We start from the raw sequence: 17,509 nt of genomic DNA on the forward strand, positions 1-17,509 counted from the left end.
TTCTCCAACCGGTTTCGTCAAGAACCTTGTCATTGTCAGGGTCAAACATGTACGTGTTTTTTAACCCTGATGATGACAAGGTTCTTGTTTAAATTCGCGATATTTTGAATGTGTCCAAATTTTTGATCACTTTACTCCACATACTTATTAATATAAAGATTTTTTAAGATAAATGTTATAAAGTGACAGATTGTGACCCTTATAATGAATATGTTTCGGCCCTGTTAAAAATGTACTGGAAATGTGCAATGGTGTGCCCAAAGAATTAATTATAATAGGCAGTAGAGGTAGGTAGTAAGGTAAGCTACGTATTACGTATTAAGGTAGGGTAGGTACTTGTTGCGTTTTTATATGTCACGCGGGTAAGTTAGGATAGGCACTGCTTTTGTGCCTGTATGGAACGCACGCCCCTGGATATATGTTGCCCCAACCTCCTTTTTTCTGGGAAATTAAACATATTTTTATATGAATAATTTTAAATGTATAATGAAATAATTGTAAATATAATATCCTGTTTCCCTGTTTACAATATACCTACCCACAAAACGTTACATGTGTTTATTTATTTATTTTGAGGTTTTACAGATATTAGAAAAAAACTGAGCCGTGGTTAGTTAGTTAGAAAAAAACTGATAACATTGGCATTACATTACCTAGTTAGTCTAAATATTTACCTTAAGTATATTTGAACATGTCTTCTTATCAAAACGATCCACTTTGTAGGTCAAATTATCATGGAAATTATTATTATATCCGCAACCCCTCTGCGCATCTCAGACAAATGTGCGGCAAAACGATGTTCGAATGGAGAAATAAGGAATGTAAAGCTAAGATAAGCATTATCGATAAAATTAAGAAAGGTGTTGAGATAACACCGACAAGACACACAAGGTGGCTTGGAGGGTCTCTGCAAAAAAATTAAATATGTTTAATATTGTGATTTAAATAAATGTATACAATTTAAGTTAATAAGAAAGAAAAAAATGGTTTGGACATGTGGAACAAATGAGTGAAGAAAGAACGGTCAAACAATTTGTGAAGCGAATAAAGTTGGAAAAAGGAGCAGAGGAAGACCGAGAAAAACTTGGCACGATCAGATGTTTCAAATACATACTAGAAAGCGGTTAGGTTAGAAGTCGAAATAATCGGCGGGCATGTATGAGGAGATGCATGAGTGGAAGAGGCCAGGAGTGTTTAAAAAGACGGAGTGGTGTGGCGTTCTATTCTCTCTGCCTACCCCTGAAGAGAAGCGGCGTGATGGTTAGTTAGTTAGTTAGTGGCCGAATACTACGGTGGAACCACTCCCTAAACTTCTCAAGCCAGGAGTCTCCTTCCTGTACTGCGTTTTCCTGCCTCATTATGATAGTATTGTTTCGTATTTCCCCCCCCCCATCAAAAATACACCCAACCTTTTTTCTACGTGGTAATCATATATTTTCTCTCTATTTCTATTAGTCTTCAAACATATTTAGCTATATCTCAAACATAGATGAATAAGAGTATGGAAGTCTGGACAGGGTGCAAAATTTTTCACACAATCTGCTCACAGTCTATTCGGCTGTCCAAATTTAAAACACAGTAAGGGACATTTTTTTGTAGTAGTTTTTTTTGCATTTTTGGAGTAAGTAGAGTCCACTTAGTCCATAAATGCAAAAAAAAACCTACTACAAAAAATGTCCTTACTGTGTTTTAAATTTGGACAGCCGTATTCACATTGGCGCACGTAACCAACAATCAAACGAAAACTTCTTTCATCTTACCATAAATGTATCTAGTTAAATTCTAGTCAATTCAAGCAATTTGTTTCGAATTTGAACAATATATATATATATATATATATATATATATATATATATATATATATATATATATATATATATATATATATATATATATATATATATATATATATATATATATATATATATATATATATATATATATATATATATATATATATATATATATATATATATATATATATATATATATATATATATATATATATATATATATATATATATATATATATATATATATATATATATATATATATATATATATATATATATATATATATATATATATATATATATATATATATATATATATATATATATATATATATATATATATATATATATATATATATATATATATATATATATATATATATATATATATGTAAAAAGTTCAAAAGTGATCACTGAAACCAGCCTATGACGGTCGTAAGCCCCTAAATACCCAGACTTCCTTTCATCTATGTTGAGATGTCAAAAAAATAATATAAAAATTACTCCTAATTGTAGATAATCCAGATTTGTGAACAAGTATATGGACATACTCAAAATGTAAGTTAATTAGCAATCGAAATAACGCGGTATTATTGGACGCACCATTTAGATATGAAAAGCGACTAAAATTAAGGAAAAATAAAAAAGTTAAGAGTGATTTTATGTTTTTTATTCCACGAAGCTAATATTCTTATTAAGATGGGGTGCCTCGAAGTTATTTTTAACGAAGCGAATTGAAGACATATATATTGATACATTTCTACTTTTTCGAATCACTACTTAAAAATCAGCTTTTAAGTAAAGTGGTCGCTTACAAAATGAAGTTAAAAAAAAAAAAACTCAATTTTTTTTTTATGAATTGTTAACTTTTAGTAAATCGGTCTGATTTAAATATTCAAAACGGAGATTGAACTTTTTTTTATCCTTAATACGGCAAAGTGGCAACTTTTAAAGTCGGCAACAGAAAAATTGTGTTTATGAATTAATGATGATTTTGGAAAAGAGAAAATAAACTTTCTTCGCTGTTAATTGAGATGTGTATTTATTATTCAAACACTCGCTCAGTGGTGCGAGAAAAAGTAAAAGTAACGTACTTGCTGCTAATGTGAAATACATTTGGATAAATCCTATTTAATTGCTTTCATATAAAGTACAGATAAACGAAATCCAGCCCGTACTCCGAGTTGGAAAATGTAAATTTATAAATTGTACTCATGAAATTTAACAAATTTATGAAGCGAACGTAGTTGGAAGTAGCTGCAGAGGAAGACCGAAAAAAACTTGACATGATCAGATATCGCTCACTCCGTTCAAGAACGTCATAAATAAAAAAACTTGACTTTTCAGGAGAACGCTTTTAATGTTTAAAAATATAATGAAATGTATTTGAAATAAATATTAAGCCACTTATTGAACTTTTTACTATGCAACAGAACTTTAAGGTAAAACCTGAACGTTTTTTCTCCATTTGAAAAATATTCAGCATATTGAAAAAAAATTAAACAATACCTTTTCTTCAAAATGCAAAAACAACACTTTCTGCCCTGTAGCGGGTAAATATTAAGTTAAAAATATACCACTTTTGCTGGGATATAGTACATTTTCTGGGCACTCTGAAAACATGCACAACTGAAATTGACGATTCTTGATTTATGACATTCTTGAAAGGAGCGAGCGATATGTGACCTATGTGTGTATTATATTTAAATAAATAAATAAAAGTTTTATCTTTAGTGCATCACCTCGCAATATATATCAAAAAGCAGTTAAAAATAATATTACAATAATTGAAAATGTATAAATTATAGGTAGTATTTTTTTCTTATAATAAGTGGAAAAAGATTATTAAATTTATATTGGAGAAATAATTGTACAACATAGAGAAGTTCTACAAACCAAATGTTCCAATTCAATAAATAGTCATAGTTTGTTCGCAGCGACTCTGGTAAGCTAGCGAACAAAGACAACATAAAATAATTACCTGATAACATCGTTCCCTTGCAAGCAGCTCACTCCGAATCCGAAACACAAACGGTAACCCAAACACACAATAACAAACTGTAACACAAACACAACACAGCGCATAACATGTGCACAGCGGAAACTGGACTTGCAGATGAACGACAAAAAGTTCACAAATTTAGACAACAGATACCATAGGAAACAGGTACTATACGTTAATTATATTATTTATTGATTCGGAGATTGTAGAACTTTGTAGAATAACAAATTGATTATTAAAAAAAATTAAATACTTGTATAATACCTCTTAATGAGTTAAAACTCATTACATACGACTAGTTTCGAAAAGTATAGATGTTTTCATCAACTAGTGAATAGTAAAACCATTCATCTGTAGATGAAAATATCAGTAGTTTTCTAAACACGTGTGTTATGAGTTTTAACTCATTAAGTGGTATTATTACTTGTATAATACTTCTCAATGATTTTAAACTCATGACACACGACTAGTTTCGAAAAGTAATGATGTTTTCATCTACAAGTGAAAAGTAAAACTATTCACCTGTAGATGAAAATATCTGTAGTTTTCTAAACTAGTGTGTAATGAGTTTTAACTCATTAAGTGGTTTTATACAAGTGCTCATTTTTGTTAAAAATAATACGTCAATTAAATAATATTCGAGAGAAATCATTCCTTATTTTTGCTTATCATTATTGCGTGGTAAAAACATATAGATTTTGATGCATAACTATTCTTCAATACTTCAAAATTTGATTACTCACTGACGTTAGAGCGTAATTATTACAAATATTTTATTTTCGATAACATTTCAATACTTCAAGAATTGATTTCTCACTGACGTTAGAAAAAAATTACTCCAAATTATTTTTACTGATTTTGCGTGTAATTTTGGTATAGACACGAGGAGCCAAACACAAGCAATCACTTTTATATTTTTTTTACAAAAAAATTACTGAAATTAATATTTAAAAGATTTTTCGTGTACCGGTACGTAGACGTACCCGTCTCTTCGTCAGGATAATCACTACAACAGCATGCAAACAATACTACAGCAATAAACAATGCAAACAATATTGAGTAGTTATATACTAATATTATTAACATTTATGTAAAAAAATAATTTAAATTGACTAACCACTAAGTAAATGCTTTAAATATTGATAATATAAGCAATCACATATTATAATATAAAATTTAACACAGCGATCCGCGAGATCTCGAGCAAGTAGTGTACGAATTCGCGAACAACCGGCATGATCTCCGACATAACCGCAACTGGATTGAGTGCATAACGCGAAGCAACACTGACATAAAAACAGGTCTGACCGTGGGTACTGGGTACTGGGTACTGTGTAAGCGATAACTTGTTCACTGACTAACTAACTCTCAGTACGCTTTAATGCACTCCGGCTTATAAATAATAAATACGCCGTGAAGACGTTTGGGCACCGCATAGCACAACGGCTCCTGCGCTCAAGACTGCTGCAGCAATAGCAGCATCAATATTTGGGGAATAATATACAAATAACTTACTATATTTTGCACCAAGGTAGAGGGGATATAATGCAATACAAGCATAAATGTCACTATACGGCTGTCCAAACTCAAAACACAGTAAGGGACATTTTTTGTAGTTCGTTTTTTTGCATTTTTGGACTAAGTAGATTCTACTTAGTCCAAAAATGCAAAAAAACGTACAACAAAAAAAAGTCCCTTACTGTGTTTTAAGTTTGGACAGCCGTATATCTTAGTGGATAAATTTAAACGTTGTGTTTCACTCTCTCTTGGTGCTCGCTGATAGTGTGTGAAGGAGACGTGTATTTACCAGTGCTTACAATTTGTTATTTTATTATTATTTTATGTTTAAGACTTTTTGTTTCTCTATTAGTGTATTCATTAGTGCATTTTTATATTAGATACTGTATATATATATATGTATTATGTTAAAGGCATTAGTCGTTCAATAAATAAATAAAAAAAATACGCCACCATTTTTCCAACATCTTCTCATACATGCGAAATAATTGTTCTGACTCCTAACTCTTCCAATTTCCGATCATGGACTTTTGCTTCTTCTTCTGATTCCTATCTCTACCCGATGGTAGATAGGGCACCACATCGAATCAACAAGGTATTATTGTATATAGGCAAGATGATAATTCTAGCACTCCATAAGTGAAGAACATTAATGCTTTGAAGTTGAAGAGGAAGTATGAAATGAGAAGGGGAAATGGAAATTAGTAATAATGTCTACGGCACTTGTAAGTTTTTTATTTAAGTTTTGCTTGGCATAAACCATCATTTCGTAAAATCTGTTATTACACGGGGTTTTCGATGCATTTCGCATAATTTTCAAACACCGTCTGATGCAGAATGCATCGAAACCCGTGTCCATTAGATTTTAAGAAAATGTGGTATTTAACATGTAAAACTCAAATTAAAAATGGATAGATATTCGACATAGTAACTGCCGAATAAATTAATAAAAATTTGGATGTTGGTATTAGCAATTACGAGTTCGCTGAAGAATAGATACGCTAAGTTATAATATTTTCAATCCAATAACTCGTGAATCCGCAAAAACATGATTTTTTGATGTCGAGTTTTGGCGTGGTATTGTTGGGTAATATATCCAAAATAAAACAAGGTTTTTTGTTGGATTGAATTCTACATTTATTTATCTTAATACGTGACGCGTTTCGTCTTTTTAGGACATTATCAATCACTCTGGATATATTACCCAACAATTCAATATGGAATTCTACCAACTGTCTGCAGTTATAATAAATAAGTTAAGACATGGTGTCAACCATATATGCATTATGTGTATATTGTCACTAAATCAGCTTCATTCATCAGAGATGGCTGATTGAAAACATAAGACTTTTTTTTTAAATTTACTTAATTTGCTACATCGATGATAAAAACTGAATAATACAGATTTTATTCTGCGGTATTTTTTTAATGACATGCCGTTTCTCATGAGTGATCCACTGATAAAACCATATTTGTACATAAAGTACTTAGTTGGAATCTTTCCTTTGTCAGAAACGATAGGTAATACCTAACATGGACGACCCTGGTTAACCGAACGTTGTATCAAAATAATTTCATTACACAATATAACGACGAAATACTAATAATTTTCAACCCTATGCCCGTCCAAATTTAATACGATAAAACTGTCTGAAAAAATCCTTTAAATAATAATTCCACCTAGTCGTCAGTGTAAGCGATTTATGGTTTAAAAACAGCCATCTGATACTGTGCTAGAAGGCGGGATACCAGGCGCGCAGAATGAAAGAGAGCAATACAGCCAAGAGATATTATTAAACCGTGTGCAGTGCAACATTTTTGCTTCATTACACGCGTCTTCATACACAAACAGCTTACTCATTAGATCGCCGAGGTAATGAATGATTTAAAGATACACTATGGCTTTATTTAGAATAAATAATAAAATAACAAAATGCGTCACAGTCTGAGGAACAAGTGTTTCGGGAACTCTCTTTGTGAAATTTATGGCAAATTTTCTCAATCGAAATTTATAACGTATAATTTTATGGATGCATATTCCATTTAAAATTCGACTATCAAGATATTTGGTGTTTTATGATGTATTGTATATAATTACGGCATGCAATCATATACTTTTAAATAGATGATAAATGAAGAATTGCCAACGAATATGCGACCATTTTTGTGACAAGCCAGCAGATGCAAAAATCAGCAGAGATGGTTATCAATGTCAGATATAAGGGTACAAAAAATATAAGACACAGATAAAAAAAAGCTGAAAATCTAAAAAGAGTGAATAAAATTTGTAGAACATTAAAAATAGTAAGTTTAAAAAAAATTAATCTTCTAAAATTATTTGAAATTAAAAAAACATATTGCTTTGACATTAAAAAAAAATATGCAACGTTTTTAAATATCTGTAAAAATAAAAACGTAAACATTTGTTTGTCCAAAATCTTAAATCTACTTAGGTTACTAACTGATTTTCTTGCTCGTGACAGGTAAATTCATGATTTATTTGAAAACAGCTTTTTTGACTGCTATGGCTGCGCCATCTGTTGAATGTAACAGTAACATACGAAATAATAAACATTGCTTATGGCGGACAGTGTGCTAAAATAATGTATACCCACAAGCATTTGTAAAATTCAACATTAGAAATGTGTACTGTCTGTTTTAACTCTTTTCCATTTAAAAAGGTTGAGTCAGCGCAACGCCTGTCCGGGTACAGCAAGTAAGAAATAAAAATGTATATGGGGGACAAATAAATATATGCATATGCATGTAAAATCGGCAACGCGAAATAATGAATGTACATTTTTTTTACTTGTTTGGCAAAACACCCAAAATTGAGTGATAAATTCCTACGATCATTCAGTTTTATATATTCGTACGATATAAAATATTACACAACGGAGAAATAAACGGTGGATTAAAAACACGATCGAAATTCCCAATAAAAACAACTGATATTTTCGTATCCCTAGATATTCTCGATTCTCTATTCCGAACACAATAAAATAAGCCGTATATCTTCTATATAAATATCATATTATTGATTGTGGTGAGGGGAAGTTAGAGATGTGTTATTATAGGACGCGAAACTTTCGGTGTAGGCGCCTCAGAGTTGGAAGTGAGATGAAATATCAGCAGTGGATAATATAGAATGACGCGTCTATGAAACTTCGGATAATTCAATAAAGCCCCGTCGAATTTTTCACCCACACCGAAATAATAAAATCGAAATATTAGAGAAGATCGCAGGGGATTTGCTCGGCATAAAGTAGGAAAGTGTTCCCATGAAAGGGACATATTCATATTGTACCCTTGGAAAGTTTTACATTATTATTTATCATTAAAATCATTCTAAATTATGTCATCAAAATACGCGTCTGTGAAACTTCAGATAATTTAATAAAACGCCGTAGAATTTTTCACCCACACCGAAATAATAAAATCGAAATATTAGAGAAGATCGCTGCGGATTTGCTCGATATAAAGTAGGAAGGAGTACCCATGAAAGGGACATAATCATATCGGCCCCTTAAAAAACTTAGTCAACTGCTTTTTTATCAGTCTTGATAAAAAAGCAGTTAGCTTCGAAACCGGTAGACATTATAATAAAGTTAAAATAAAATATTTATGGTGATTTTAAAACAAATTAATATTTTAATTATAAAATGAAAAATCACAAAGTTAGTGCTTCAAATATAAATTTTAATATATTTTTTCCAGCTTGACTAAGCGGTGGATGCAATACTTAGACAGCCACATTTTATTTTGAACATCATAGTAGTATTAAATTAAAATAACTAAGTAACAGCGAAATTTTGGCGAGATGACATGAAAAGATCAGTTCGCTGGCAATGGCAACATTGCGCTCCATCTCCAGCCCTCATCTGTGCTCCACAAGCAGTTTTATGATGAGGTTAGAGCTCTTCATCAGCCTCCCCGGAACCACTCTTTGTATTACTAGCCCATCCCAGTGTATATATTTTTAAAAAAAAATTAGTAAAAATTACATTAAAAAAATACTTTGATACTTCGTTGAAAATTGGTTGAGATTTGTTTAATTCATAATACCAAAATGATCGAGATAAGTTCTACTCACTGAAAAATATATGTTTTTAACTTTAGTTAAGCATTTTTGCCAAGAAAAGCACTGTCTCTTTTAAACTCAGTTCCATTCATGGGAGTTCTTCCCTATATCTCTATATTCGAAGCGATTGAATTCCTTCGAAGTATTTTTCTGTAATAATAGAGAAAAGCATTCCAACTGAAGCAGAAACCATTGCTGTTTTGAAAGGACGATGTAAAATATAGTGAGAAAATAAATTTCAAAAGAATTGTACTTGTTAGTTCAGTAGAGACTTTAAATGAGACGCGCAAAAATATCACCGTTAAAAATAAATAAATTATTTCCGTCGTTCTTAATACAACGAATTACGTGATGTATTTCCATTGAGAAAAAGGTAAATATTTAACCTTTTATTTTCAGGCAGCGAAAATGATGTTAATTCAATAAAAAAAAACCCTTTTTTAGACGTGCAAATAAATAATTATACGGAATAAAAAATTAGTAAAATATACAATGAAAGTTTTATAAAAAATGTATTTACAATTGTAACGATATTTAAATAACAACTTTCGAATACCATTGACATTCTGAAAATGATTTCCTAAAGACAGCAGTTTATAAGAAACAAAAATGAAACTAATTTAAAAAATTAAACAAACAAAACATTGTCTCTCAGTTTAAAAAAAAATTTCTTCTAACCCTTATCCGCACCCAATGGTGCATAGCGCCCTGCATCGTATCGGCATAGTGTTATCTTGACGTCACTTACATGAAGGCAAGGTAATCGATCCCTCGCTTTAGGTACCAGTCCAGGATGATATTCAATAAATATCACTAATATTTTTCTTGAACCCCCCGGGTTTCGAACCCGAGGCCTTCAGTGCGGTAGCTCAACGCGCTAACTATTACACTACAGCTCGAGATTACACCTTGAAAGGTGAAGTTTAAAATGAATTAAATACTATCTATACAAGTAGAAAAAAGTACATAAGAAAAACTGGTTTTACGATAGCAGTAATGTTGCCATGAGCGTGAATAATGTTCCACATTGCACTATAGTGACTCATTAAGGTAATGTCACAGTATGACTACATTGAACTGGTATTATTTGAGGAGTGTTCACACAAATATAAACAGTATAAATCCCAAATGTCATTACTAAAAAGGGGCCTGCAATATAAGAACTAATTATAATTAAATTATACCAAATTATTTTATATGAAATCATCACTTACTATTTGTATATATGAAACGTTACTATGTTGAATACGTAATAATAATACCCTTATCCGCACCCCAATGGTGCATAGGGCACTGCGTCATATAAACGCAGTGTTATCTTGATCGCTTACACATGAAGGAAAGGTGATCAGCCCTCCGCTTCAGGTACCAGTCCAGGATAATATTGAATAAATATGACAGTGAAAAAATCACTTTTATTTATTTTACCCCCCTTGGGAATCGAACCCGGGACCTCCAGAACGATAGCCGAGCGTGCTGACCATTACACTACGGAGGCAGACACGTAAGAATTGAATTGACGTGAAAACGTAAGAATTTAAAAATTAAAATTTTATTTACAGAACAGACAACCTTGATATTAATCCAATACAGGAAATATTTGAGTTGCATTCCATAGAAATTACATTCACAGATTACATTCGTTAATTATATTAAACACTGAACTGACATTGAGTTCATACTTTTTTATATAAAAAAATCTCACCATGAAAACGTAGTAGCATTCTGATATTAACTTTAAAATATTTGTCTTAAAATCAAAAAACAATGATTATAAATAAAAATTAATTTTTTATTGGATGATAGTAAAACTACTTTCTTAACAATCTGTACCTATAAATAAACCTGCAAATGTTCGTTTGCTCAAAACTTTAAATCTCCTCAATTAATTCACCGACTGATTTAAAAATTGTACGCAGTGTTCCATTCGAACACACGCGTGTTTTATGTCACAAGTAAAAATATGCTTAAAAAAATAAAGCAGCTTTTTATCACAATGGCAGCGACATCTGTTGAGCGTGACGGCAACACACGCAATACTAAGCATAGGATATGTCAGATGAGTTTGTTTAGAATTATTTTACTGACTAGGAGACACCTGAAAACATCATTTTAAAATTTTATTAAACTTACATAATTTTATTATTATTAATATTAGTTTTTGTAATTATAATATTTTGAGTATGTCAATTTTTTTCTAAATTTGTGAATGTAGCAGAGTGTATAAAGTGTTCGCTTAAACTATAAAATGACCTCCGCATTATGTCCGCCTCCGTAGTGTAATGGTCAGCACGCTTGGCTACCGTTCTGGAGGTCCCGGGTTCGATTCCCATGAGGGGGAGTCAAATAAATATAAGCGATTTTTTCACTCTAATAATCATTCAATATTACCCTGGACTGGTACCTGAAGCGGAAAGCTTATCATCTTTCCTTCATGTGTTATCGAGATAACATAACTATCAAGATAACACTGTGTTTATATGATGCAGTATCCTATGCACCATTTGGGTGCGGATAAGAGTTTGAAGAGGAAGATAAAATGACAGGTCGTAAGTCTGGACATCTACAGGGCTTACGCCCTGTAGATGTCCAGACTTCCATATTCTTTTTCATATACTCGAATAAAGATATTAATATTAAGAAAAATTAAATTTTTAATCCTTCATTCACTGTCAAGTCTCAAGACCATATTTGATTACAGAAGCGATTCCCACTGTTTCATTGTTTTGAACGATCGTAGGAGAGAACTTTAACACATAGTAATCACCATTGTTGTTTAACAGCTACTTTGACATAAATACGCCCGATTTTACTATCTGATAATGTAACGAGAAAATGAATAACACTCCCACATATCGTGTATTAAAAATTTTTGAACGGGTTAGCTACCATATTCTAGTTTCGTAGAATTCACTCACATTACATTTGTTATGTAAGTGAATACTACGAAAGTTGCAAAATAAAAATTTGAAAGAGATATAGAATACAATTTTCAAAAGACAAATGAATCACAGTGGGAATATTTTTAAAAGTGGACTCGAAGTTGTATTTAGTTGGTTGTTAATTATGGGTAAGTCTTTATTGATTGCTTTACTTATTTGTAATTTTTCTAGATTATCTTAACAAAGACCACTTTTATTTACAGGTAAAATTTATAAACCCGCCGAATTATTACAATAATAGTATTCAAATATAAGGTAATTAGCAAATTCAGAACAATTATTATTAATAAGGCACCTTAGATGTTCTTTAATTCTGGTATAGAATTAAGGCGATATTTTTCCTTGATTTTTTTTTGAAAGTGAGTTTTATTTAAATCTCGTGGTTAATAGATATAATATTATTACGCAAAAAATGTTTAAGGGTTTATCTTGAAACATTGATAACCAAGTCATCAAAGAAATACATTTCAGTTATACATATCGAATTTTAGCTTGTTTTTTACTCCGCGTAAGTAAAATAACGGCGAATCAAATTTCAATTCAGAAGGTACTTTTAATAAAAAAGCCTTTTTCATCAAATTTATAATACCATAAATACCAATATCTATGAAATTAAATGAAACATGATTCTTTAAAAGTAATATACGATGATTAAATTTGATTCAGGGTAATCTATTTTCGAACCTATTTTGGATCTTATGTTATAAATAAAGTATTTTTTAACATCTCATCAAAGATGAAGAAGAATATGGAAGTCTGGGCATTTACTGGGCTGACGACCGTCATAGGCTGAATTTGAGTAGTGTGGTTGTCAATAATGGGTAGAATTGGTGAATGTTACACGTGTGTAAAGTGATCACTTAAACCACCCTAATGACGGTCGTAAGCCCCGTAAATGCCCAAACATCCATATTCTTCTTCATCTTTGATGAGATGTTAAAAAATAATATGAAAATAACTCCTGTAATTGGAGATAATCCAGATTTTGTGAACAAGTATTTGGACACACTCAAAATGTTGTTTATAAAAATAGCATAAGTAAAAAAAAACATAAATAAGTAAAAAAAGAAGATAAATGTGAAATAAATATGAATAAGAAAGAACGTTGTGACGTTGATGCCTTTTGTTATAAAACACGTGGGAGATTTAAACTTATTTCGGATACATCTAATTTTTATTGTTGTTATTTGTATCACAAAAAAAAATCCGCGTAAAATATTTAAGTTACACGGTAATACTTGCTTTACGGTAAGTATAACGTGTGATGGGTAAAATTTCAGTATTTTGACACACTTTTTTCTAGTTCTTACTCATTTCTTTGCAAAACATCCTCTTATCTTCGTCGTTCTGTTTAATGAGGCATAATGTAACACTTTTTCCGGAGGTTTTTTCCCACGGCGCGTTGTACCACGGGTGAGTTCTCTTTCATGAATAATTTTCCAATAGCGTTAATGTTTTCCATTCGATAATATCGACCCACGTGTTATTAACCCAATCTGGTGCCGGTTTATGTGGGCTATTCTCACTTCGCATTGTTCTACAAGTAGGAATTTTACATAGGTCTGTACTTATCGGCTTAAATTAAACTTTCAAACATTTCGACGTACTACCATAACCTCTATATTAATTTTGTGTTAGTTTTGTGTTTGTGATGGATTTATTTAAGACTTGATAGAATTTATTGATATATTGTGTTTATTTTGTAAATTTACAAATTAAATTAAAACTTACAAGCCTGTATTGCGAAGAAAAGATGACGTGTTAACGTGTAGTGTGGATATTTATTTATTTACTTATCGGACGGGTTATTTAAAAAGCGCCATTTTCGTGAGAAATCACCTGAAGGGTGCTTTAAAATTTAAAGTTATTTTAACATTTAAAATGGATATGGTTAAATAATTATTCTTCATACAATATATAATGATAATATATACATATTCATATTCAGACATACTCGTAAAACTACACACACTTATTTATACACACATATAATATATATATATATATATATATATATATATATATATATATATATATATATATATATATATATATATATATATATATATATATATATATATATATATATAAATATATATATATATATAAATATATATATATATATATATATATATATATATATATATATATATATAAATATATATATATATATATATATATATATATATATATATATATATATATATATATATATATATATATTTTTTATTATTTTTTTTTTTTTTTTTTTTTTTTTTTTTTTTTTTTTTTTTTTTTTTTTTTTTAAAAAAAAATTTTTTTTTTTTTTTTTTTTTAAAAAAAAAAAAAAAAAAAATAAAAAAAAAAAAAAATTTAATTTATTTTTAAAAAAAAATTTTTTTTTTTTTTTTTTTTTTTTTTTTTTTTTTTTTTTATTTTTTTTTTTTTTTTTTTTTTTTTTTTTTTTTTTTTTAAAAAAAAAAAAAAAATTTTTTTTTTTTTTAAATTTCGATAACTTGCTCAACAACTTTTTCTTAATGAAACATTTTATTCGTAAAAATGTATTTTTTTTATCAATATTTTTTGCAAAATTATCAAGTTCTATTTATAACAGTTTTTTAATGATTATATTTACACAGAAATCGAATTAACCTTCAAATTTTACCAAGCGCAAACGCGCAGTCAAGAAGATATTTAATAAAGGTGATTAAAACAAGGTCGCTTCTTAGATTTTGTTGCTTATTAGCTTCGCGGTCCCAGGAGCACAAGGAGAGGAGAGTAGTACGCTAAGTGGAGAAATAAAGTACTCTGGGGTCTCGTTATATCGAGATACTTTCCACTACTCATCCCCGCCCTCCTCCGCCTCTAGGCCCAAGTAAAATCCTTATTTTTAGCAATATACTGGATATGAATACCACTTAGTAAAAATACCCAGAGCTTCGTCAAGCACAGATATGAATTCGTAAAGCTATTTTGGTGAAGTGGTCGGAATTTGTTTAAGTATGCAAAAGTGCTTTGCTAAACGGAGAACAGAAAACTTCGTTCTGAAGCCAAAAACATATCGGAAGAAACTCTAGTTAATTTGTATTAACATCTCAAAGAAGATGAAGAAGAGTATGGAAGTCTGGATATTTACAGGGTTAACGATCTGTCATAGGCCGATTTAAGTGATAACATTATACACGTGTAACATTCACAATTCTACCCATAAGTTTTTGGAACTTGTATTTATATCCTACAGTTGACACGTTTTTTAAAATGCGAGTTCTCGGCAGCATCTATAGTTGCATTGAGTTTAAGCTTTTTACTACGCAGAGACTCTTATGAAATCTATTTAAGATTGTTCCTGAATTATTTTTTACATATTAGTTAAATTGATAATCCATCGATCCATTTTAGCATACTACGAACACTATATGTACAGTTTAATTTTATATTAAAAAAATGTAAATGCTAAGAAGGCCGATCGCGGAGTATGTTAAACCAAAACAACAAAAAAATCAATCCTTTTTTATTCGCACCACATCCTACTGCCGGCAGTTTTAAATTTTAAATTTTGAATGAGGAAAAATGTACCAGGAACGATGAGCAACACAAAGAGCATGAAAACACATAAGCCCTTCACCCTATGGTACATTTCTACGAAACCACATGACGTTTATGGAATAATAATATTATGAATGAGATACTAAAATTCCACATGTTTTCAATAAACAGTTAGCGGTCTCGTATTTAAGACATTAATTATCTAAATAGTGAATGTATTGTACAATATAAATACATGTATATATATATATATTCTTGGAGCATTATAGATTTTTTATTATTAAACTAAGTAAAATTTTACTATGTTACAAATAAAAAGCTACAACTTTAACATTCTAGAAATAAAATAACTCTTAAGCGTACAAAATCCAGATGGGTGAACAAAGATTTGGACACACTCAAAATAATGATACAAATGTGAATGATATAACTGGATAAAATATAAGTTAAATAAAAAAATTCTCATGTTTTTGAGCGTCGCCTAGTATGAAAAATAATTAGGGGCGAATCGTAAATACAGTTCATGAAGGTCTATAAAAAATAAAAATTTACGTAACTCAACCATAGATGGTGCCGCAAATTCACATGTCAAGGTGTCTATCAAATGATAAATACGAATTTCGACTTTTAGAGGATTATCTGCATGTAGGATGGGAAAGGTAAATGAGAAAAATATTTCACAAATACCAAGAACGATCGAAAGAATATTTTTCTTTGATTTAGTTTGCAATTGGAGAGAATCGAACCCGCGACGCCGATTTCGTAGCCGAGCATCTACCCAATTATACCACGGCACCTGTCAATCATAGGTTGAATGAGTGAACGTAACACGTGTATAAATTGATTAAAACAAGCCTATGACAGGTTATAAGGTCTGTAAATACACACATTTCCATTTTCTTTTTCATCTATGTTGAGCTATCAACATTCTAGAAATAGTTGATCCTTAGAAGATTGCCCATTCCATCTCAAACCTTGCAAAAATAAATAAAACAAATAACACTGGCCAACAATGATTTTTTAACTGAAATTTTGATGACTGATTTGGACTAAGTGTATCGTTCTTATTCAAAGTCTATATGGTGACAAGCTTGTATCACGTCAAGTTTTTATGTTACAGTCATATTATTGTTTGTATGAACCACATACGTTGAAACCGTAATAGTGGTTGGTATCTAGACATGTTTTAGTCTAAGGTCTAAGGTATTCAAAAAAAGTAAATTATGGAGTAACAGTGGAAATATATTAACTTATTAATATTGAATACGATAGCATTATTTGTTTACATATATATAAACATAAATATTAAGATAAACTTTAGTCAATATCACAATTAAAAATATCCATAAATAAAAAATCAGACGTGCTACATTTTTTTTGCTTTCGTTTTTTAGTTCAGCTATGCAAAGTGCATAAAGATCTGGTATATTATGTCAGTTCCAAAATAAAAGTTGCAAATTGTTGGCGAGTGTAATCTATAATTTTCTTTACTCGACATTAAATATAATAGATGAGGCATGTATATACTCGTATATATAAGTTACCGCCTGAGGGTGAAAGGGTATTATTTGATTAGAAACCACAGAAACATAATATTTTCTCTTGGCTATATTCGAAATGTTTTGGGTTGGCTAACAACCTATGTTAG

General features: G+C 30.2%; 1 protein-coding gene across 8 annotated transcripts in view; it reads right to left on the minus strand.

Annotated features, from left to right (window-relative positions):
* LOC148311093 (tyrosine-protein phosphatase non-receptor type 13-like) overlaps window positions 1-17,509 on the minus strand; it is a 325,348-nt gene that overhangs the window by 168,387 nt on the left and 139,452 nt on the right. Inside the window, exons 1-2 of one of the 8 annotated variants that reach the window (XM_088257296.1) lie at window positions 4,913-5,104; window positions 3,775-4,006 (exon numbers count right to left, since the gene is read on the minus strand). The exons of 6 other annotated variants lie outside the window; for them this stretch is intronic. In XM_088257296.1, the coding sequence (XP_088113422.1) occupies window positions 3,775-3,784 (10 nt within the window). In that variant the 5' untranslated portion in view covers window positions 3,785-4,006; window positions 4,913-5,104. Of the gene's footprint in view, window positions 1-3,774; window positions 4,007-4,912; window positions 5,105-17,509 lie in introns of those variants that run through there. One more of the 8 variants, XM_088257294.1, reaches the window with a different exon arrangement.

Source organism: Brachycentrus maculatus, unplaced genomic scaffold, assembly GCF_059751285.1.
Source record: "Brachycentrus maculatus isolate JH-2025_06_01 unplaced genomic scaffold, ASM5975128v1 h1tg000077l, whole genome shotgun sequence".
NCBI lineage: Eukaryota > Metazoa > Arthropoda > Insecta > Trichoptera > Brachycentridae > Brachycentrus > Brachycentrus maculatus.